At 56.4% G+C, this 24,041-nt stretch overlaps 1 protein-coding gene across 1 annotated transcript; it reads right to left on the reverse strand.

Moving 5' to 3' along the window:
- Positions 1 to 2,234: 2,234 nt before the first annotated feature.
- On the reverse strand, positions 2,235 to 23,219 carry PPP1R18 (protein phosphatase 1 regulatory subunit 18). Its single transcript, XM_030543695.1, has 4 exons — positions 23,020 to 23,219; positions 19,858 to 22,399; positions 5,593 to 5,800; positions 2,235 to 4,028 (listed from the first exon to the last, which is right to left on the reverse strand). Exons 2-4 carry the CDS (start codon positions 21,826 to 21,828, stop codon positions 4,009 to 4,011), a joined length of 2,199 nt encoding a protein of 732 aa, XP_030399555.1. The 5' UTR covers positions 21,829 to 22,399; positions 23,020 to 23,219; the 3' UTR covers positions 2,235 to 4,008.
- Between the last annotated feature and the right edge of the window lie 822 nt (positions 23,220 to 24,041).

Here is a 24,041-nt window from a genome sequence, read left to right on the forward strand (position 1 = left end):
GAGCGGGATATGGACGGCCATGTCAAAACCCAATCCCGACGCTACCGTAATGAAAAGAATAGCAACCGCAAGCAAAGAGCTCTGGTCGTAATTACAGGAACATGATGAGCCTCCTGTTTCGCGGCCCACTCCTTACAGTAATGACGGAAATCTGAGTTACTTCTCAGGCGGACTCCTGAGATTCCCGTAATTACAGGAATACCAATTGCTCATTCTCCAGATGGTTTCACTACCGTAATTACATGAATATAAGCCATCAGGCTCCCTACCGTCACCGCACGGTGTGAGATGTACGCACCCCACCACCTGTCTGCTTACCACAGGAGCTTGTGCCCCATCCCCGTTTTCACCTTGTACTGTCATTATGGATATACGCACCCCACCCCGGGGTTGGGCATTTTACTGTAATTATCATCATACCAACTGCAGCCATGAGCCGAGCCCAGTTTGGGTCCTCATAGTACTTTGGTGAGGAGGCACCACATAGAGAATCCAAGTCTTTACCATAAGTGCAGGTATATTGAGTCACTAACCCAAGCTAGGAATGTACTATAATTAGTGATCTATGAGCCACGGCTGCAATTTTGGTCTGCACTGTAATTAATATAAACTGCAGCATCAAACCAGGTCCGTACCATAATTAACAATGTATGGGCTCTAGCATGGATCTGTACTATAATTAACAAAGGACAAGTTACATCCAGAATGGGGTTTGCACCAGGATACATGCCACAGCACCAAGGGCCAGTACTGTAGTGGTCAATGTATGATCCCCGCTTTGAGTCAATCCTCTACCATAATTACTAGTTTATGAGCCTCGACTCCTATTGGGTCCTGTACCATAATAATTTGGGTGCAGGCTGCGCCCTCAACTTGGCTCTTCACTATAATCGCCAGTTTATGAGCCACAACTCCAGTCTATGGTCTGTACCATATAACCTGTATAAGAGCAGCAACCCTGGTTCTGTTCTGCATCTTAATTGTTATATGAGCTGCAGCTGTACTCAAGCCTTCACCGTAATTATAACTATAGACACGTCACCTCTCATTAAGGTCTTTGTCCCCAACCAACTACCCTGGCACTCGCCAACATTATTACAATTATGAGCAGCTGCCCTAATTTGGTTCCTTACTGTAACTAGATGTGTATCCACCACAGTCGGCTCTTTAACCATAATTAACTGAGTATGAGTCAGTTTCCTGCTTCCCTCCTTAAGGTTACCACAGTTACAAACCTATGAGCTGATTCCTCAGTCCACATTGTACTGTATTTACTAGTGTATGAGTCAACTTCCTGACTAGGCTTTTTACCATATATACCGACAAATCAGCTCCCTATCTGATTCTTTGTCTTATTTCTGGCCATGAGTCAATCTTATTTCTAGGCCTTTTAGTCACATTCTTCACTAGGCACTTTACCATGTTTCCAGGCATACGATGTGTCTCCCTAACTGGCTCCGTACCATATTTAACAGTGTGTGAGTTGCTTTCCAAAGTAGGATCTTCACAGTTTTACAAACCTGGCTCTTATATATATTTCCAGGCATATGAGTTGACTTCCCACACGTTATTTCATTGTCTCCAGCTTAACTCCGGCGATCAGCAAAGACTCATTCTCATCCTAGGCCTGTCTCAGTGCTGTTCTTTGATGGGTCACTACAGAGGAGGCTGAGGGGTTAACTAGCCTTGTAGGATTTGATCTTTGCAACAGTGGCAGGGATTTCAACGCTCAGCCCCAGCAAACCAGTGCCGAGCTCTGACTGCTGGGAGTCAGGGAGATATGGGATGGAAGGCAGAGCAGCACCCACACCACTAGGAGGTGAGGCGTACATTGTCTTCCATAGTGCAGAGCTCTGACTGCTGGGGGTGAGCAGGCGAGACAAGAGCAGGGGCTCCTGCATCATCAATGCCTCACCACTAGAGGGAGTGAGATGGGGAATGGGAATTAGGGTGCCCATAGGGCAGAGCTGTGACCACTAGGGGGTGCACAGGATCTGACTGTGCCAACCCTCATCCCCAAGGGGTGCATGGGAGGTCCTGGCAGTGCCCACACCTCACTCCCAGGAGATGTGTGGGAGCCAGGTCCTGGCAGCACCCACCCTCACCTCCAAGGGGCATGTGGGAGTCAGGTCCTGGCAGCACCCATCCTCCCCTCCAGGGGGCACGTGGGAGCTAGGTCCTGGTAGCGCCCACTCATCACAGACCACGTGGGCTATAGATGACAGGAGGGCGGCTTCACGTGCAACATCTTTCTGTTTTATTATTATAATATATATAAAAAAACACTATTGGAACTGGCCGGATGCAGCCCCGTCCCCCTGCCAGCACTCAGATGCAGCATCAGTGCCTCCTGCTCAGAGCAGGGTGGGAGTTAAATGGGAGGGGGCTGATGCCTCGTTTAGCCCCACTCCCTTGTGACCACACATCTACCCCTGCTCCCTAGGCAGGGGGAGGAACCTGCCACATTTGTTCATTCGCTCACACCCTCGTTCCCGGGCGAGGATGCAGCTGCTATCCCCAGTGCAAAGGAAAATGAATTAATAATAACAAAACGAACTAAACTCACAGAGGAGGGGCTCATTCATCCATCTGTCCCTCCCCACTCATCCCATTCCTCATTCCCTCTATCCTCATTCTAGTCCCCACACATCCAATTCCACTGTCCCTCCATTCTCACTCCTGCCCATCAGAGGCTCTGAATGACACAACCCCCCTCCCCCACCCATGAAAGGTGGTGAATTTGCTCCACCTACACAAGAAGTGGGATGGCTAAAACAGGAAGTCACACCGTTGGCCTGCCCTCCGCTTCAGTCATCTCCTCCCCCCGACCTCCAGTCACAGCTGGTCCCTCCCCAATTCCTGGATGGCTCCACCTCCCACCCCTAAACCACATACTGCCCCACTCCCCCAAACACAACTAGTCCTGCCTAAAGTACATAAAATGGCCCCATCTGTAACTAGCTCCAGAACACTTGCAAATGGTCCCCCCCATGCAAAGTAGCAATTTGCCCCACTCTCTAAATACTGACTGGCTCCGTCTCAATCTCAACTGGCTCCACCCCAGTCACAGATTGCCTGGCCCTCCGATAGTGATCCGCTTCTCTGCAATTATGATTGGACCCTATCAAGTAACAAAGTGAACCCTCCCCTCCCAAATAAACCCCACCCCTTTCCCTCCTAAACTACAATCCCCTTAACTCTGACCACACCAGCAGCATTATTAGGAAGTAAAACCTGGGAAACAAAAGTTCTCCCTTCTGGATGATGCCCTCTAGAAAAAGAATTCAAGAGTTACAAAAAATGCATGTGTGTATGGTGGGGGGTCGGTTTTCTTTGCCATCCCCCATCTATACCCTCTTCAGGTATAGCCTGAACCTTTGGCTGAAGGTAGGCCAGGTGACCTCTCGGTGGCAATAAAGTCCATGGGGTTTAAAGCATCCCCTGCTGGCTGCAGTGGGAATGGGCTCTCCCAGCACAGCCCAGGTGGTGCAGAGAGCCCCCCCGCTGGCTGCAGTAAGAATGGGCTATCCCAGCAAAGTCCACATGATGCAGAGCGCCTCCAGTGGAAATGGGCTCTCCCAGCACAGTCTAGGTGGTGCAGAGCGTCCCCTGCTGGCTGCAGTGGGAATGGGCTCTCCCAGCACAGTCCAGGCGGTGCAGAGTGCCCCCTGCTGGCTGCAGTGAGAATGGGCTCTCCCAGCACAGTCCAGGTGGTGCAGAGTGCCCCCTGCTGGCTGCAGTGGGTTTGTTCCTGAAGGCTCTCTGGATGCTGTTTTTCTGTTGGTCTCATCCCTCCTGCTGGACCTTAGGGGAGCAGTCAAATGGGACGGTAGCTGCTCTGGCCTAGCCACAGCCAGGGGGACTGGAGCCGACCTCCCTCCAGTCCTTGTTCTTGCTGAGATTTTACTGGAAGACGAAAGAGAAGGGGCCGGTCGGGACCCAGTCGTGGCAGGGCACCTTCTGGACCTGCCCCGTCCCCCCACCATAAGGGGGAGGGGTTCTGCGGGGTTACCGCCTGCAGGATTCATCTGTCAGAAGAGAGAGAAGGGGAAGTGAGTAGGGAATGGGAGAGGGGGAAGCCCAGCAGGGACAGTCAGGGGAACAGAACCCAGCAGTCCTGGCTCCCAGCCCCCCTTCTCTAACCCACTAGATCAGGGGTGGGCAAACGTTTTGGCCTGAGGGCCACACTGGAACTGTGAAATGGTATGGAGGGCTGGGTAGGGAAGGCTGTGCCTCCCCAAACAGCCTAGCCCCTGCCCCAATCCACCCCCTCCCACTTCCTGCCCCCTGACTGCCCCCCTCAGAACCCCTGACTCATCCAACCCCTCCCCCGCTCCTTGTCCCCTAACCGTTCCCTCCCAGGACCACCTGCTCCTAACTGCCCCCTGGTACCCCACTCCCTATCCACTCCCCCTGCTCCCAGTTCCCTGCCCTGGACCCTATCCACATCCCTGCCCCTGACAGGCCCCCTGGGATGCCCACCCCCTATCTAGACCCCCTCCCTGTCCCCTGACCACCCCTTCCTGGGACACCTGTCCCTAACTGTCCCCCCGGGATCCCACTCCCTATCCAACCCCCCCCCCCCAGCCCCTTTCGGAATGTGGCCCTGTGAACATGGGCAGAGGACTCAGGACGAGCAGGGGCAGCTGTGCAGCTGGAGAGAAGTGGCAGTTTCCCCTTTAAAGAGCCACTTCTCTCCAGCCGGCTGTGTAGCCACCCGGTATCCCCTAAGTCCTCTGGATGTGTTCCCCACGCTCCCGCCACCTGCACTGCCCGCCTGCCCCCCTGAGGCTGCAAGCGAGCCTCCCTCCCTGCTCTCCTCTACCCTCTCCCTGCAGGGGGTGCGCCGGTGCTGAGCTGCCCAACGATGCAGTGAGCTGAGGCTGTAGGGGAGGAGGAACAGCAGGGGAGGGGCTGGGTGCTACCCTCCCCGGCTGGGAGCTCGGGGACCAGGCAGGACAGTTCCACCGGGCAGATGTGGCCCACGGCCGTACTTTGCTCACCTCAGCACTAGACCCCTCCCTCCCAGAGCTGGGAGCTGTGAGTGTAGCAGCACTGCCTGCCTGACGGATGTTGGAGGAGAGGGAGGGGCATGTGCCTGGCCTTCCTGGGGAAGGGGGGAACAGTGGGGGCTGGGGTAGGGAGCAAATGGCAAGAGGCGTCTGAATTGGAAAGGGCAGGATGCATCTGTGCCCTGCGGGGCTTGCTGGAGTCCAGTCAGCTTGAGCTTCCCCCATCTGGCCGCTAGATGGAGCCCCAATGCCCATGGCCAGCAAAGCACGAGGTTTTCCCAAGGGTGGGGAACCGGCAGCAGCTGTTTCATAAGCATTTTCCCAGCGTGTTTCATCACCCAAGCTGCTCCCTGCAGCACAGCGCCCCCTGGTGCCATGCTGGGGCATTGGAGCCAGCACTGACTCCCAGGTGAGTGCGCCCCCTACTGAGCCTCTAACCCCGCTCCCTGCCACACAACGCCCCCTAGTGCTGCACTGGGGCATTGGAGCCAGCACTGACTCCCAGGTGAGCGCGGCCCCTACTGAGCCCCACACCCTGCTTCCTGAAGCACAGCGCCCCCTAGTGCTCGCCCAGACTCACCCACGATGAGGGATTTGGTCCTGAGCACACCCGGCAGGCCGCGATGGAGAAGCAGCAGCTCCTCCTCTTCCTCGTCGTCCTCCCCGTGGGGGTTGGCACAGGCCGGCACGTCCGACTCCTCGGGGGGCCCAAACTCCTCCAGCAGGGACCCCTCGGATGGGTACTGGAAGGTGCGCTCCAGCTGGCTCTCACTGAACGAGATCTTCAACTGCAGGGGAAGGGGGAGAAGGATCAGACTAACGGGCCCATCTAGCCAGGTATCCCGCCTCTGCCCCCTACCGCACCGGGTTAGCTTTATGTCCCCACCCCCTGTTTCAGTGTGACTCTACAATAACTTATCAGTGCCCACGGTTTTAGACCCTGCACCAATGGGTGAGGCTACAGCACAAAGAGACCCTACAATAACAAACCAGTTGATGGCTCCCCAGCGCATCTGAGAGACCCTAAAATAATGACTAGTGTGCTGGGTCCTAGCACCTACTCAAAGACTCTTCAGTAACCCCTGTGCCTATCCCCAGGGCTGAAAGACCCTACAATAACAAACCATGGCACACAGCTGAGACTCCACAATGTCAAAACCACTGTCTGCACCCCCAGTGCTGACCTGAGACCCTCAATAACAAAACAGTGTTTGCATCTTCCATACCAAAAGACCCTATAATAACAAACAGCGACACACAGCCTGAACTCTGACAAGGGACCCTATAACAACACCGCATGCTGATTCCCACTGCTGACTCGATGCCTTACAATAACAAATCTGTGTTCATATCCCCAGTGCTAAAAGACCTGACAATAATAAACCACCATACACAGTTTTAGCAACTATAAGAGACCCTAAAATGACAAACCACAGTGCACGTGTCCCCACTGCCAAGTGACCCTACCATAACAAACCACAGCACGCAGTCCAGGTAATGCCAAGAGACCTTACAATAATAGACCTCCCAGGCAGCGGCTCTCTAGGGACCCTCTGAGGACAGTGTGCCCGTGGCAGTCCCATTTTGGCTAAGCCTCTGGTGGAAGGCAGTCAGGAAGCTGCCCCTGCCTGCACCCAAGCTGGGCACAGAGCCCTGGCAGGAGATAAACCCTGCAGGAAATGAGATTAGACATCCCTCCTGCAGAGAAAGACGATTCTCCAAGGGCAAGAGCATCTACCTTGACCTGCAGCTAGGCTGGGCCACAAATAGCGTAGAGGAAGGAGCAGCGGCCAGGCAGAGATGGGAGGGGGAGCCCTGCATACAGCATTAGGATGCAGCCACCTCTGGGGTGGGGCAGCGGGGGAACAGCCAGATAGCAGCACCACAGAGTGGCATAAAGTGGGAGGTGAAGAGTAATCCTGCATCCAATTGTAACTACAGGGCAGGGGATATCAGGAAGGCAGAATGGATGTGGGCTGGGGGAGGATCTGGCCAGGACACTGGGGTTCACGCCCAAACTCGGGAGGAGTTTGGGAAGTGCCAGGGGAGATTTAATGACTGGACCTGGTCAGGACTTCAATTTTCTATGCAATCCAAAATTGATACAGCGCTGCCTAGCGTTGCCCACGGGTACTGGGGTGAGCACCAGCAACAGCACCATCTACTGAGCCCCCATCCTGCTCCCTGCAGGACTGCGCCCCCTAGTGCCGCACTGGGGTATTGGGGCCAGCACCAGCAACAGCGCCACCTACTGAGCCCTCATTCTGCTTCACGCAGGACAGTGCCCCCTAGTGCTGCACTGGGGTATTGGGGTCAGCACCGACTGTGACAGGACAGTGCCACCTACTGAGCCCCCATCCTGCTCCCTGCAGGACAGTGCCCCCTAGTGCCGCACTGGGGTATTGGGAGGCAGCACTGACAGCCCCATCCCAATTTCCAGCAGTAATCCCGGCCGCAGCTCCTCCTGTTTAGCATGGTTCTAGTTTTAGCCCAGGCAACACCTCCCCCACTCCATTTGGTGACATGGGGGGGTGTATCTTTGATCTTATCTGTTCCCGAATTGGTTCCCATGGGAATTAATCCCCCACTAATCGCAATTAACTGAAATCTATTAATGAGCTGGGGGGGGAGGGGGAGAGGGGTCACAAGGCCAGTCTGGGGGAATTGAGGGTGAGGATCAGGGCCATAACAGCATCATGGATGCTCACTGGAGGTAGTGAGGGATGAGAGAAGGGCCAGAGGAGAGGTAAAGAGGCATGTGGAAGGCCAGGGCCAGGCTGAGAGAGGGAACACCAGCATGGAAAAGAAGGGAATGTGAGAGGGGAGATGAAAGATTGCATGGGAAAGACAGGAACCTGGAAATCCAGGAGGGGAGTGACAGCGGCATGGGAGGAAAAGAGGGAGCAAGGCTGTGGGGGAGGGGAGGAGAGGAAAGTCTAGATAGAGAAGAAGAAGAGAAGGAGAAAACTGAGGAGCGGAGGAGAGAGAAGCAGAGGAGAGGAAGAGAGGGAATGTGAGACTAACGGGAGTGGAGGGGAAAAGAAAAGAGAAGGAGGAAATCAGGGAGGGAGGCAGATAAAGGAAGAGGGGAATGAGACAGGAGGAAAAGAGGAATGAAGGACAGAACAGGCAGGATCCAAGAAAAGAACGGAAGGAGAAAATCTGTGAGAGGAAGGAACAGGGGAACGAAACAGAAGAAGGGAGAGAAGAAATGGGGGTGAGGAGTGGATGAACGGGAAGGGTCCAAGAAAGAACAGAATGAGAGGCGGGGGGAACATGTCAGAGTCCTACAGAGACTGAAAAGATAGAAGAGGTGGAGGAGGAGGAGGAGAAATGAAGGGAAAGGGAGGGAAGAGACCGGGCGATGGAATGAAAAAGATAGCCAGCGAGAGAAAGAGAGGAGGAAGAAGGGAATGAGAAAAAGGAGAAATGAAAAATGTCTCGCTGCATCTTTCTGCAGCTCCTCCCTTGTGACTCTCACATCCCCCTCTTTCCCTCCCCAATCTCTGGCTTCATCTCTCCTCCTCAGTCTCTCTCATGCTCCCCCATTCTCTCTCCCTGCCCCCTCCATACCCAGCTGCTGAGCCCCACCCCGCCCGTTCCCCCAGCTCTGGAATGTGCCTGAGTCACTCGCTCCGCTGCTTGGCTCCTAAATAAGGAGCGAACAAGCCTGGTTTGGCTGGGAGGGGGAGGGGAGGCTGGGAATCCAGCTGCCATCCAACTCCGCACAGCTGCGCCGGGAGCGTCCCAACTCCGCTCTGGTGTCTGGCACCACCTCCATCAGGATGCCTGCCCCTCCTGCCTTCCCCCAGAGCCTAAAAGGGGGGAGCAGAAACCGAACCCCACCCCAAGGCCCTGAGCTAAGACCCTCCAGAAATGGCCTCAAATCTCCAAAATTGCCTCACAACCTTCTGACTGGGCCCATGGCTCTCCAGAAATGGCCTTGAATCTCCAGATATGACCCAAGACCCTTTAGACTTGGCCCACGTCCCTCCAGACTGGCTCCCACAGCCCTCCAGAAAGAGCCATGATCCTCCAGACTGGGTCCACGGCCCTCCAGAAACGGTCATGAATCTCCAGACACAAGCCAAGACCCTCTAGACTTGGCCCACATCCCTCCAGACTGGATCCCACAGCCCTCCAGAAATCACCCTCTCTCTCCTGATGGACCCATGACCCTCCAGAAATGGCCCTGAATATCCAGATATGGCCCACCGACCCTCCATGCCACTTTCGCTCTAGATCCATGGGCATCTCCAATGCTTTCTCCAGATCACTTGCCTGGAGGAACCTTCACCCCTGGCTGCCCTCCCTACAACATCCAGACTCCCTGTTGCTTTCCTCACAGCCCTTTCTCTCTGCCCGAGAGCTGAGGAAGGATCGATGGATAGGTTGGACTCTTGGTGGCCCCTTTGAGCTGTAGCTTGAAGCCCAGGGCACTATCCCACAGGCTCTCCTGAGCTCCAGATCCCGTGGAGTGCTGTGTCGGAGAAGGTCCTGTGCCCCTTCCCTGACCAGACCCCTCGATGTCTCTGTGAAGCACAGATCACAGCCCAGAGACTGCTGTGCCAGAGAGAGACTGTCTGGCCTGCTGGGGAGAATAGATGGCAAACACACCAGCTAGATGCCTGGCCACACTTCTATATCCAAGCATCCCTCTAGTCATCCATAGTTCTGTCTATCCATCCATCATTAGCTCTATCCATCTATCCATTGTCAGATCATTGTCATCTTTATCCATCCATCCATGGCAAGCTCTTTCTATCTCTCCATCCTCAGCTGCTTCTACATATCCATCCCTCCATTATCAGATTTGCCTATACATATCTGTCTATCCTCAGCTCTATCTATCCATCCATCATCGGATCTAGCCTCAGCTCTATCCATCCATTCACAGGGGTACCTTTCTATCCCTCCATCATCAGATCTATCTGTCCATCCATCCTCAGCTCCACACATCCATCTATCCGTCAACACATCTATCTAAATATCTGTCCTCAACTCCATCCATCCACCCACCCATCATCTATCTATCCATCCATCCTCAGATCTATCTATCCTCAGCTCCACTCATCCTCTTGTCTATCCATTATCATCTCTCTCTCTTTCTCCCTATCCTCAGCTCAATCCACCCATCACAAGATCTATCTATAGTTCTCTCTTTCTACCCATCCTCAGCTGTACCTGAGATACAGAGGAAAGACTAGCTGTGAGCAACCTGCCAGGCCAGTGGCCAAGCCAGGAATAGAAACCAGGGGCTGCGAGTCCCACTCCAGGGCTCTATCCACTAGGAACAGACAGAAGCACCGCCAGCTTTTTTTGCGCCCTAGGTGGCGGAAGATCCCACTCCCAAAATGGCGCCCCCGACAGAGGCAGCGGAAGGTCTCGCCCTCAAAATACCGCTGACAACCGGGATGGCTGAAGATCCGGCCGCCGTGGTTGCCACCCCCCAAATGTTAGCGCCCTGGTCGCCTAATGGGTTGCGCCGGCCCTGGGAACAGAACTTCCCCCCTCCCGCCCCAACCAGAGCCCTAGTCTAGCCTGCATCCCTGCCCCTCTCAGAGACCTGAAGTAAAAGAAGGGAAAAGCAACCCCAGCCTGTCTTAGGTGGCGCTGGAGTGGTCCTGGGCAGGGATCCTTGACTGGATCCAGGAGTCCTCAAGCCATTCTCCACTTCTCTGCTGATAGCTCCCATCCTGCTAAGGGGAGCCAGCCCCAGGTTGGGGCAATTGGCTGGCTCAGGGGCGTGGGGAACGGGCAATGGGGCCTTCCCCCTCTAGGGGGCACCAGTTCCAATTGGAGAGGCAGGCTGGGCGCCGTTTCTTTCCCTCAATAGCCCAGGCGGGACCTTTGGGCCCCAGCCAGATCGGATTTAGCTCAGATAAGAGAGGGGCTATTTGGGGAATCGCCTCTAAAGCTCTTATATCAAATGGCATTAATGCAGGCCGGGCTCACAGCGCTAGATTTGCGGCTCCACAGTCCTTTTCTTATCCCATAATATCCACCGAGCGCCCTTTATCCTGTTCTGGCCTGGTTCTTAAGGTGTCAAAGTGGGCAGGAAAGGGTTAATCACATGTGTTTGGTGGGTGGGGAGGTGGGACGACTCAGGCACAAGAAAGGGTTGATGGCAAAGCTGGGGATGGGACCCAGGAGTCCTGACTCCCACCTCCCCATCCCCTCCACTGCACTCTAACCACTAGCCCCATCTCTCCTCCCAGAGCTGGGGATGGGACCCAGGAGTCCTGACTCCCAATTCCCACCCCCCACGCATGCTAACCACTAAACTCCACTCCCCTCCCAGAACTGGGGATGGGACCCAGGAGTCCTGACTTCCAGCCCCGCCCCCACCAGCTGCTGCTTTCGCTCTGCACTGCAATAACCACTTCCTGAGCGGCTGCAGGCTGCCCGGGGCTTCAGCTGACACAGGCCTCGATCTCCCCGCCCTTTTCCGTTCCATACGTTCCCCGCTTCCTGTTTTCGACAGGGCTGCAGCACTGTGGGAAGATGGGGCAGGACCGGCAGCCCCAGGGGCCTCTGGGTAATGCCCAGAGTGGGTGCGGGGCAGCCCAGTTAAGCTCCTCCCATGCAAACACACCTTACTCCCTGCCTGTGGGCCGCAGCCCTGCCCCTGCAGGGATCCCTTCTAGGGGGCAGAGGGGAGTTGGGGCTCTGGGGCCAGTTCAGCCCTTGGTTTCCCTGCTGAGGCTGCCAGCATGGGGGAGGGATGGGTTGGGATGGGGGCACATGCCCTGCTAGGGGCTGGGCTGAGATCAAACTACTTGTTACATCCAGGCGGGAATGATCAACTCCAGAACCAGTCCCCCTAGAGGGGAAAGGCCCCGCGTGTCAGTCCCCACGCCCCCCACGCCCTGGGGCCGGATGGGAGCCTGCGCCCCCTATAGAGGAAAGGCCCCATGTCTCAGTCTCCGCCCCCTGGGGCCAGATGGGAGCTGGCACCCCCTAGAGGGGAAAGGCCGTGTGTGTCAGTCCCCACCCCCTGGGGCCGGATGGGAGCCGGCGCCCCCTATAGAGGAAAGGCCCCATGTCTCAGTCCCCACCCCCCTGGGGCCAGATGGGAGCCAGCGCCCCCTAGAGGGGAAAGGCCGTGTGTGTCAGTCCCTGCCCCCTGGGGCCGGATGGGAGCCGGCGCCCCCTAGAGGGGAAAGGCCCCGTGTGTCAGTCCCCGCCCCCTGGGGCCGGATGGGAGCCGGCGCCCCCTAGAGGGGAAAGGCCGTGTGTGTCAGTCCCTGCCCCCTGGGGCCGGATGGGAGCCTGCACCCCCTAGAGGGGAAAGGCCGTGTGTGTCAGTCCCTGCCCCCTGGGGCCAGATGGGAGCCTGCACCCCCTAGAGGGGAAAGGCCCCGTGTGTCAGTCCCCACCCCCTGGGGCTGGATGGGAGCCTGCACCCCCTAGAGGGGAAAGGCCCCGTGTGTCAGTCCCCACCCCCTGGGGCTGGATGGGAGCCGGCGCCCCCTATAGGGGAAAGGCCCCATGTCTCAGTCCCCACCCCCTGGGGCCGGATGGGAGCCAGCGCCCCCTAGAGGGGAAAGGCCGTGTGTGTCAGTCTCTGCCCCCTGGGGCCGGATGGGAGCCTGCACCCCCTAGAGGGGAAAGGCCGTGTGTGTCAGTCCCCGCCCCCTGGGGCTGGATGGGAGCCGGCGCCCCCTAGAGGGGGAAGACCCCATGTCTCAGTCCCTGGAGCCAGGCGTCCATAATTATGAGGGTGAAATGAAGCCAAGATCCATGCAGGGCGCATGGCTCTAGGCCGGGAACTGAGGCTGGGGGTGAGCGGGCAACAACAGCCGCTCTTGGGAAGCCTTGGAGTGGGATTATAGGGGCAACAGCTCTGGGGGAGATGAAGGGTTAAAGTGCCCCCCCCAACAGTGACCATGGCAACCTCGTCAACGCTGACCTCAGTGTTTTTCATGACTTCCTCTGGAAAAACCTGCTGGTGGCTTCTGCCAATGGGAGCCCAGCTGGGCCTGGTCCCCTCCCCCATCACACCCTGCCTGCCTCTTTCTCCCCTCCTCCCCCCACCCCGTCCTTCCCCACGACATCCCTTGCCCATTCATACTCCTTCCTTCTCCCACTTTTACCCCTCCACACCCATCCCTTTCCCACCTGTCCCCAACCCCCCAGCGAATCAGCATCCTGCAGGCGTTGCTCTGTGATCCTGGCCTCTACATCCTGGGTGAGCCTAGGGCTGCAGCACTGGGCTGGGACCCAGCACAGACCTGGTCCCTGTGCATGGACAGTGGCTTCCCCTTTCCCCCAAATGCACAGACAGACTGTCTGCAGCTGTGTCTCTCTCTCTCTCACACACACAGTCTCTGGGGGTTTGTGTCTTCCTCTCAGGCACATGTTTGCTTTTTCCTTTCTCTCTCTCTGTCTTGCACTCCTCTCCCAGAGCTGGGGATAGAACCCAGGAGTGCTGACTCCCAGCCCCCCCTGCTTTAACCCACTAGATTCCCCCTCCTCTCCCAGAGTTGGGGACAGAACCCAGGAGTCCTGACTCCCAGCCCACCCCCTGCTCTAACCCGCTAGACCCCCCTCCCAAAGCTGGGGATAGAACCCACGAGTCCTGACACAGCCCCCCCCCCCATGCTTTAACTCACTAGACCCCCCCCCCAAGTTGGGGAAAAAACCCAGGAGTCCTGCCTGCCATCCTCCCCCTTCTCTAACTCCTCGGGAAGCATCCCTCCCTCACCACAGGCAGCTGCATTTCAGCAGGCAGGAGAGGCTGTAGGCGGGTGGGGAGATGACGCCCAAATGAGAATGTGCCCCGGAGCCCTGTCTGAGTGACTCCCCAGCTCTGAGCTCAGCAGGGAGGGATCCCAGCCCTGGCATCCCCTGTACACTCACCCCCCCATGCTCCCCCCCCCAGCTCTCGGCAATTGGCAGGAGCCTGCCAGGAGAGGCAGGCAAGGCCCTGGGGTCTAGACAGGAGCAGCCCCAGAATCCACACTATGGGGACAGGAACAAGACCTGTGTCACCAGGCCTGAGCCACAGTCACTGATCAGGGCTACGGCCAGGTCTCCCTGAGAATGGGGAACAGGGGTGGCAGGGGTTTTGGTCCTGAATGAGCTATTGGGGGATGGGGGTGGTGCAGTCCAGGAAAGAAAGAACACAGATAGATGGATGGTTAGAGAAATATTGTGGGAGAGAAGGGGTGGACAGATAAACAGATAGGTAGATTTATATAGGGTGAATTGAAATCTCTTACTGTCCTCTAGTTCAGCTCTAGCCACTAGACCCCACTCCCCTCCTAGAGCTGGAGATAGAACCCAGGAGTTCTGACTCCCATCCCACCCCCACAGCTCTAACCCACTAGACCCCACTCCCCTCTCAGAACTGGGGACAGAACCCAGGAGTCCTGGCTCCCAGCCTCCCCTGCTCTAACCCACTAGACCTCATGTCCCTCCCAGAGCTGGGGATACTCCCCCCCAATCTTCCCCATCATCATACCCCTCTAAGCCTGCCCTCTTCCCCATCAGAGATGTGTTACCACATTCCCCCTCAGCCTATCTGAGCTGGCTGGAGGGAGCCCAATGGCCAGACTCTGAGCTGCTAGCCCTAGTGGTCTCCCCTCACCCCCTCAGATCTCCTCTGAGTGCATGGCCGTCAGCAGCTGATGTCAGCAGGGCTTCCTCTGCTGGGTGGAGTGAGGGCTCAGCCTCAGGGCAGAGAGCAAGGGAGGGAGAGACAAAGCAAGCAAGTAAGCTGGTTCCATCTCTCTGGGCTGAAGGGCCCCTGCCTGTGTGGGAGGGATAAGCCGGGCGGAGATCCCAGCCGCCCGGCTGCTCCAGACCCTCCGGAAGATAAAGAGCCGTTTGTGGTGAAAGGTCTGTTTGTGATGAAAAACCGGAGCAGGAATCTGCCCTCAAGGGGGTCACGAAAGGACTGTGCAGAGGGATGACGCCGGGCCTGAGGCAGAAGGCGCTTAGCCTGGGGACGACGACCTGACCCGGCTCAGTACAGGTGCTGGAAGGTCCTAGAGCGACAGGCGCCCCAGCTGTGTTCTAGAGTGGCAGGGATCCCACAATCCCATGGTCTAGAGCTGCAACTCGTCTCCCTTTGCTGCATGCTAAAGCAACAGGCCCCTCCACTGTGCTCCACCATGCTAGCTCCCATGTTCTAGAGTGACAACCCCCAATCCTATGTTCCAGAGCTTTAACTCTCCGCCCAATCACCACATGCCAGAGAAACAGAGCCCTCCACTATATTCCAGAACAACAGCCTGTCCCGCTCATGTTCCAGAGATGCAGGCTGCCATCCCTCCAGTGTATTTTACAGGAGCAGACATCTCCAAAGCTTTCTAGAGCAACAGCTACTACGTTACAGAGCGACAGACCCTCTCTACGTCATTCCAGAGTGACATCAACAGCATTCTGGAGTGACAGCCTGCCCCCACCACATGTTCTGAACCTGCAACTTGCTCTCTGTTCAATGCATTCTAGAGCAAGCCCCCTCCTCCGCTGCACCCCAGGATGACACATACTGCGTTCCTGAGTGCTCAGCTATCTTGTCCCATGTTCTAGAGCTTCCACTCTGATTTAGAGCAACAGGCCCCTCCAGTATAACAGGCCCTGCATTCTAGGCCAACAATTACCTCCAAAGCATTCTAGAGCGGCACGTGCAGCTGTCTTCTAGAACATCACAGCCTGTGTTCAAGAACAGTTGTTGCTGCTGGAGTAGCAATCACCATTGTGTTCTGGCACTGTTTTGTAGAGTAATTACCCACTAGGATATTCTGGAGCATCAGTCACCACACACTTCTAGAGTAACACTAGGTGTTCTAGAACAACTGTTGCCAGAGTATTCTAGAGCTACAGATAAGGCCCTGGTGCTGAAAGTGCCAGTACTGAGCTCCATTGCAGGGTTGTGGCTGATCACAGCAGTCTAGAGTGAAAACCACAAGACCATTCTAGAGAAACACTCCCCACCGTATTCTGTAACAGCCCCTGCAGTAATGCAGCACAACAGGATGCTGGAGCCATAAACACCGAGGCCCAGACCCTGTAAATGGAGGTTGCTCCATCAAAGTCAGCGTAGGAAATGGAGCCCAGGATTCTAGAGCAGACCAGCATCGGGGAGTGCTAGACTAGAGCATTAAAAAGCCAAGGCAACATGTGGCATGGGAGTGGGGAAGTGTGTGGGGGATTATCTTGGCTTGGTCACCATGGGGGCCCCCACCCCTAGAGCATTTGGGTTTGTGGCAATGAGTCTTTGTCATTGATGCTGAAAGGGGAAAGGTCGGGCATTAGATAAAGAAACAAACACATATGGGGATGAGATAGAGAGATGGATGATAAGGGGACTGGATGGGCAGAGGGGGATGTATGGGGACTGGATGGATGAAGGGGGATGGATGGGGATTGGATGATGCCTATAGGGGATGGATGGATGGATGCATTACAGAGAGAGATAGACATGCATACAGTGATTAGATGGATAGATAGTTGCGTATGTGGATTCAAGAGAGAGAGAGAAAGTGAGAGACATGAGCACAGGGAGATGGATGATATACAGACAGACTAGCTAAAATACTATCTTATTTTGAAAACGTATAATGACTACTTTAGAGCAAAGCAGTATTTATCTGACAAGCATTACCATAGAGTACTGTAGTCATTTAATACTACTGTGATCTGATACCATAGACTACACTCAATTTGGTCTCAGTATTTCTGAGTACTTACCATACAACACTGTAGTATTTTAACAATATTGAGACCTATTACTTTCCCACTCTGCCATACTTTAAAGTATTTTTTGAGTAATTTCTATGCAATACCGAAAACATTTAACATCTATTCACTGGAACACCATAACATTCGGAAGCACTTACTATAGAATACTGCAGTATTTTAACAGTATCTTGACATCACCCTGTAGGATATTCTAGCGCTTTGCAGTAATTTGGGACATTACTGCAGTAATTTAACAGTCTATTAATCCAGAATATCCTGGTGCTTTACAGAGGTAAGGTGGGGGAGGTAATATATTTTATTGGACCAGCTTCTGTTGGCGAGAGACAAATTAGACCAATACAAGATACTAACTCATCCACCTTGTCCCTCTAATATCCTGGGACTGACCTGGCTACAACAACACTGCTGCTTTTACAGTGATTTAATGCAGTGCTATAGTAATGTAACAGCACCATTTTACTCTAGTATTTTACTGTATTTACTATGAGACAGTAAAATAATTTAGCCATATTGTCATCTGTTACTCTGCAATACTCTAGTATTTTGCAGTAATGTTGAGTAACTCCACAACAATTTAACATTACTGTGATGTTACTCTAGAACTCTGTAGTAATTTGAGCAATACTGCAGCAATTGAACAGTGGTACAGCTTATCACTGTAGAATACTCTTGTCCTTTATTGTATTTACTATGTAATATGGTGATTTAGCAATGCTGTAACCTGTTACTCCAAAGTACTCCAGTATTTTTAAGTAATTTTGAGCAATGCTCCAGCAATTTAACAGTAGTGTGATGTTATTATTCTCGAGTAATCTAGTAGTTTGCAGGGTCTTTGCGCAATGGTGCATTTAATGTTATTATAGTCCCTTGATTTGGTATTTAATGTATTCACTATAGAATACCAGAGTAATGTAATTGTATTGTGATCTGTTACTCTCGAGTACTCTAATGGTCTGCAGTATATTTGAGCTGCAATCCAAGAGTACTATAGCCCCTTACTCTAAAATGTGACCATATTTACTATATAATACCAGTAATTTTAAAAATAATTTAAAAGTAGTGTGATCTGTTACGCTCAGGTACTGTAGTAGCCTGTAGTCATTTTGAGCAGTCTAAGGAATTATGGCCCATTACTCTAGTATTTTTACTGTATGATACTACTACACTACACCCCATATTTCTCACATACTATATTTATTTCCTATATTATACCAATACAAGATGGTATTGTGTTCTGTTCCTCTCAAATACTCTAGTACTTCAAAGCAGTTACTCCAAGATCCTCAAGTTTTTTTCTTTAATGAGAATTATGGGGTAGTAAGATTTTTCTAGCTGCCTTCTTGGGCTCTGTAGCCAGTGCCAGTGGGGCTTCCCCCCGGGCACAGATTCATAGCACGAGTGGGCATTTTTAGTGCCAGGAAGCTGGGCAGAGACTCTGGCTGCAAAAATGCCGTTGACGTTCAGACACAACGTTTAGCCAGGGATGCCTCTTGCCTAGCGACTGTCCCTGCTAAATGATCCCCTTATGAGGCAAAGAACAGACCAGCCACTGTGCGCACCAGAGCCGCATCTGACCAAGGGTAACCCCAGACCCCGGCATGGGTCACATGTGTGAAAAGGCTTTTGTGGATCACCCCGTTCCCTTCCGGTGCCCCCCTCCCCACCTTGCCCCTGCCATTGGGTCCCTAGCCCGGCACTGGCAGGGATCCCCAGTGAGAGGGAAAGAGGGAGCTTCAAGGCCTGTCCAGCCCTCAGCCTCTCTACTGAGGCTGCCAGCAACTTTCGGCCAACAGGGAAGTGGGCTGGGGCCGAACAAACTCATTTCACATTGGGGCTGTGGAATGGGAGTGACAGGGCAGGGCTGGATCACAGCCCGGCGTCTCTAGAGTGGAGAGGCCCCCTGAGCCATTCCCCATATCCCTGAGCCAGCTAATCCCCAACCCTGCATTCAGATCAGAGCCAGTGCTCCACAAGAGGAGAAGGTCCCCATATCCCATTCCTCTCCCTCCCCAAGCCAGCCAGTGCCCTTGCCCTGGGGCCAGACTGAAGGTCCCATCAGGGGTGATTCCAGGCCCAAGCATGCCAAGCACGTGCTTGGGGCGGCAAGCTGCAGGGAGCGCTCTGCTGGCGCCGCGAGGGCAGCAGGCAGGCTGCCTTCGGCGGCTTGCCTGTGGAGGGTCCACTGGTCCTGCGGCTTCGGCTTGCCTGCCGGGACCAGCGAACCCTCCACAGGCAAGCTGCCAAAGGCAGCCTGCCTGCCGTCCTTGGGGCGGCAAAATGCCTAGAGCCGCCACTGGGTCCCATATCCTATTTCCCCCAGCCCCTATAAGCCAGCTACAAACTCAAACCAGGTTACTCCAAAAGGAACTGGCTGGCTCAGAGGGGTGGGGAATAGGATATGGGGCCTTTCCCCTCTAGGGGGCACCATCTTCCATCCAAACCTGGAGGAATTGGAATCAACCACCCTATTTCCACAGTCCATCCCCCGCCTTTCCTGCTCTAGCTCCATGAGAACAGGGTGGGGATGTTCCTGGACCACATCCTTGTGGATCCCATGACAACCCTGGCCTCCACCACGTGCCCTATATCCCTGGCCCACGAGGGCCAGAGACTCTGCCCAATGGGAGCTGGGCCCAGACGGGAGGTCAGAAGTCAACCATGGCTAACAGCCCCACGCCTGGGGTTGGCGTCCCCACACTGAGTCCTGTGTTAGGCACCTGAAGGAGGAGGCGAAGGAATGAGGAGAGGAGAGACAGTGGGGGATGAAAAGAGGGAGGGGACAGCAGGAGAGAAGCAAAAGGAAGAGAGAATGAAGAAAAGGGTGAACGAATGAGCAGAGGAGAGAGAAAGAAAGAGGAGGAATGAAAGAGAGCAAAAAAAAGAAAGACTAAAAAGGGAAAGAATGAGAGACGCTGAGGCCGACAAAGAATGAAACAGGCGAGAGAGGGCGCGAATGAAAGGGAGAAAGAGAGGGAGGGAAAGAAAGAAAGAAAGAAAGAGTAAAAGAAAGGATAAAAATGGCAAGAGGAGGGAGAGTGAAAAGTGAGAGCACAAAGCAGAGAAAACAAAAGAGCGGGGAAAGGAGGAACGCAAGAGGGCAAGCGAAGAAGGGAGTGAGGAGCGCGACGGGTACCTTTTTGCGGTGGGGGTCATTCTTCGCCAGGCAGGATTTCGACAGGGACAGGTAGCCCCCGATCACCTGGATCTCCTCTGCAGTGGGGTAGCGCTTCTTCGGTGGGGCGCTGGCAGACTTCTCGAGCGCCGTGGGACCCCCCTCACTCTCCACGCCGTTCTCTACGGCTGGCACCAGCGCCTTGCGGGGATTGATGGTGATGGTGTTGCCGCTCCGGCGCTGCACGGCCGGGTGGGGCAGGGCGGAGGGGCCCCCCAGCTCCCGGGGCCCCCGGCCCCCGCGCCTCATGGCCTCCCCCTCGGCCGGCTCCTCGGCGCTGGCCGGGAGGGGAAGCTGCTCGCGACTGGGGGAGGAGGAGGAGGAAGTGGAGGCCGGAGCAGCGGCAGCCTTTGGAGGAGAAGTGCTGGTTTCCTGCCGAACCTCGCCGGGGTCTGGGGGAGGGGAGGCGGCCGCCCGGCGCGGCACCACCACGAAGGAGTTGCGCGAATGGAGACGCAGGCTGGCCACAGCTTTGGCCTGGGCCTCGGCATCCAATATGGCGTCGATGGGCAGGCCTGAGGCTGAGGCGTCTCCATTGTCCCCCCTGCCACCCCTGTCCAGAGAGGTGACGTCTCTGCCCAGCGGGCCTGGTATCACCGCACCCAAGCCACTGCCACGCCTCTCCGGTGACATGGCTTCTCTGGCTTGTAGGCCTGTCCCCACCGCCAATGCACCGCCACCAGGCCTGGCTCCCCTCTCCCGTGAGGCGGCTTCTCTGCCTCGTGGTCCTGGCGCCATGGCACAGCCATCACCCCTAGTTCCCCTATCTGGCGAGGTGGCCTCCGTGCCTTGAGGCCCTGGCACCAAGGCCAATGTGCTTCCACAGTGCCAGGCTCCCCTATCCGGTGAATTGGCCTCCCTGCTCCGAGGACCCGGCACCACCGTGCCAGGGCTGCCACCATCACGCCTGGCTCCCCGCTCTGGCGAGACAGCCTCCCTGCCCCATGCTTTGCCGGTGGGTGAGCGCCGCGGAGGGCTCTCTGGCCAGGCCTCAGACTTGGCTTCGAACTGGCTGCGGTAGGAAGCCACGGTGAAGGGAGGCGGTGAGGGGGCCAGGCCTGGCAGGTCGTGGGGAGGGCTGGGTGTGCCACTACGGTGCTGGGCCGAGCCAGACGGTTTCCTTGTTGCCAGGGGGCGTTCGTAGGAACCATCGGCAAGGTTCTCGGTGCTGAGGGACCTGAGTGGGCGCAGGGCTGGGTCCTCCTGGCCGAAGCGGCTTAGCAGCTTGCTGACACGCCCGCGGCGTTGCTCCGGGAGCCCCTGCTGGCAATCGGCCTCGCTGTGGCTTTGGCCAAAGGAGTTGAGGTCTTCCACGCTGCGGCTGAGGGCCGATTTGACGATGAAGACTTCGCCGGCCCGGATCTCGGTCACGCTCCCGCCGCGCCGGGCCAGAAGCTCGTTCAGGGATTCCACACTGCCGGATTTGGCCTCCCCCTGCCACTCGGGCCTCGGCGGTGCCGCTCCCGGCACTGACTCAATGATGATGACGTTGTCGGCTCGTAGGGTCCTCACCCCAGGGCGCTGGCTGTACAGCTCCATCAACTGCTTGGCCTTGGCACCAGCTGGCTCGGCCTCCGACGCCACCGTCTCCTTGCGCCTCTTCTCCAGCTGGATGAAGGGGTTCTGGTGCACCGGGCCAATCTTCTCCTGCAGCACGGTGCTCTCCTCCTGGCCCATCCCGGGGCTGGGCGGCCCCGCCACAGCCGAGGGGGGTCCTGCTCCGCCACCACTGCCCTCCGTGTCCGAGAAGGAGGCACCGGAGCCCTGTTTGGCCCGGCGTCGTTCGATGATCTCCCGCTTCCAGGCTGGCATCTTGGCCATGCGGTCCTGCTGCTCCCGCTCTCTGCGCCGTGCCTCTTCCTCTTCCTTCCGTTTCCTCTCCAGCAGCTGCAGCTTCCACTCTGGCAGGGCTGGCAATGGAGCTGACGCCATCCTCACCCCGGGGCTGTGGAGGGCAGGGAGGGAAGTGGGGACGGGGGCAAAGGGGGGCAGGGAAGGAGGGATGGAGGATACTTTGAGAGGATGAAAGGCAGGGATAAAGAAAGTGTCGGGGATGAAGAGGGGGAATGGAGGGAGAGTTTAAGAGGATGAAAGGGAGGGATAGAGTATCAGGGAAGGAGGGATTGAGGAAGAGGGGGAATGGAGGGAGAGTTTAAGAGGATGAAAGGGAGGGATAGAGAGTGTGTCAGGGAAGGAAGGAGAGTTTAAGAGGAGGAGGAGGAGCGAGAGAAAGGGGCAGAAATGGAGGAATGGTTTACGAGGAGGAACATAAGGCCGGAGGAAGGGAGGGACAGAGAGTTGGGGAAGGAGGACTAGCGGGAAGGAAGGAGAGCGAAAGAATGGAAGAAGGAGTGAGGGGGCTGAGGAAAGAAGGAATGAGGAAGTGGGAGAAAGGAGGGATGGAGAGAGAGCTGAGGGAGGTGGGAGAGGCAGGGATGAAGGATAGCGGAGCCGGCAGAGGAATCGGGGGGGGGGGTGCTCCCTGCTCTTCCCTGCCCCTGCTCTGGAGGAAGAGAAAGAAAAAAAGAAAAGAAAAGATGAAAAAAATCCCCAAAGTTCCGCCTGTGTCAGCCTGGCGATTTCCGGAGGGGGCGGGCACTGCTCGCCCCACCCGCCCTTCTGACAGCCCCACACGCGGCTGGGAATCCCGGACCCCCGTGGAACCCAAGAGTCCAGAGAGGGGGAAGGGACAGCTCAGCCTGGGTGGGCAATGGAACCCAGGCGTCCGGGTCGGGAAGGGAGTCCGGGGAACGGAGAGTGAGGGGAATGGCTCGAACTGGGTGGAAGGGGGGAACCAGGAGCCCGGGGGGAAAACCAGCAGTCCGGGAGGATGGCTTAGGTTTGGTGGACAATGGAACCCAGGAGTCCGGGCAGAGGACGGTAAATCTTGGAGGGAAGAGATATATATTACCCCAGACAGAGATCAAATCTGGGTGGCTCAGAGGAACCCAGGTGTCCGGGCACAGCCGGGTGGGGGGCTTTTTGGTGGGGGTGGATGGAAATTACCCTGGACTCCAAACCTCGATGGCTCAGGCTAGCGGGCTATGGGACCCAGGCGTCCGGATGGGGGAGGGGGCGGGAATGAAGCCTGTCACTCAGCATAGGGAGGGGGAGAATAATTACCCCGGAGGAAAGTAGCGGAACCCAGGCGTCCGGGCGGCGAAAAGGCGGCTCCTTTAGGCGCGGGAGGGTCCGAATTCTCTGCGGGCGCCTCCTCAGAACCCAGGCGTCCGGGCGAGGCGTGGGGGGAGGAGAAGGTTCCAAACCGCCTTTTGTGGGCGACGATCCAGCGCCGTGGGGACCCAGGCGTCCGGGCAAAGAGATCTCAGGTTCCTATTGTCAGCGGCGGATGGGGGGGCGGGGGTTAGAAATCTCGGTAGGACCCAGGCGTCCGGGCCAGGAGCTCGCAGGCTCCTATTGTCAGCGGCTGATTGGGAGGGCGGGGGGATCAGTGGGATCCCGGCATTCGGCAAGGATCACAGTATGTGTGGGGGAGGGGGAGATCGACACCTCGGAGGGACCCAGGCGTCCGGGGGAATTTCCCGCTCCCAGCGGCGGCTTCTCAGGGCTCCATGCGGGGCCCTCCCCCGATCCTGTCCGCGGGGGGCGGGGGGGGGCCGGGCCGCTGCCCCGTTTGGGGGGGCCGGGCCGGGGAAGCGCTGGCAGGAGGCAGAGAGAAATCGCTGCTGGCCCAGCCGCCGAGCCGCCAGCAGAGCCGTAATCCCCGCCCGGCTCATCCCCCCCAAGCCTGGGAGAGGAGAGAGGAGGGGCGGGGGCAGAGATGGGGGGTCTTTGTGTATAAACAGAAGGGGACGAGGACACAATGCGAGGGGAGGGGCTTTGGTAGCAGAGTGGGGGGGGTTGGAGTGTGTGGAGGGAGGAGGGTCGGATCTGGATAGATGGGGGAAGGGGGACATGATGGGGTTGGGGGCGGGCTCTCAAGAGAAGGGGGCATTGAGGGAGACTGGGGGAAAGGGTGGGGTCAGGCTGTCGGGGTAGGGGGGCAGGGGTGGGGCTGGGGGGATCAGGGGGTGGGTTTGGGATGGGAAGGTGTGTGGGTTGGGAGGATCAGGGGTAGGGCTGGGATGGGAGGTGGGAAGGTTCTTTGTGGGGAGCTCCCAGGCTCTTTAGAGGCACAGATAGCT

The sequence above is a fragment of the Gopherus evgoodei genome, unplaced genomic scaffold (assembly GCF_007399415.2).
Source record: "Gopherus evgoodei ecotype Sinaloan lineage unplaced genomic scaffold, rGopEvg1_v1.p scaffold_32_arrow_ctg1, whole genome shotgun sequence".
NCBI classification, from domain to species: Eukaryota; Metazoa; Chordata; order Testudines; family Testudinidae; genus Gopherus; species Gopherus evgoodei.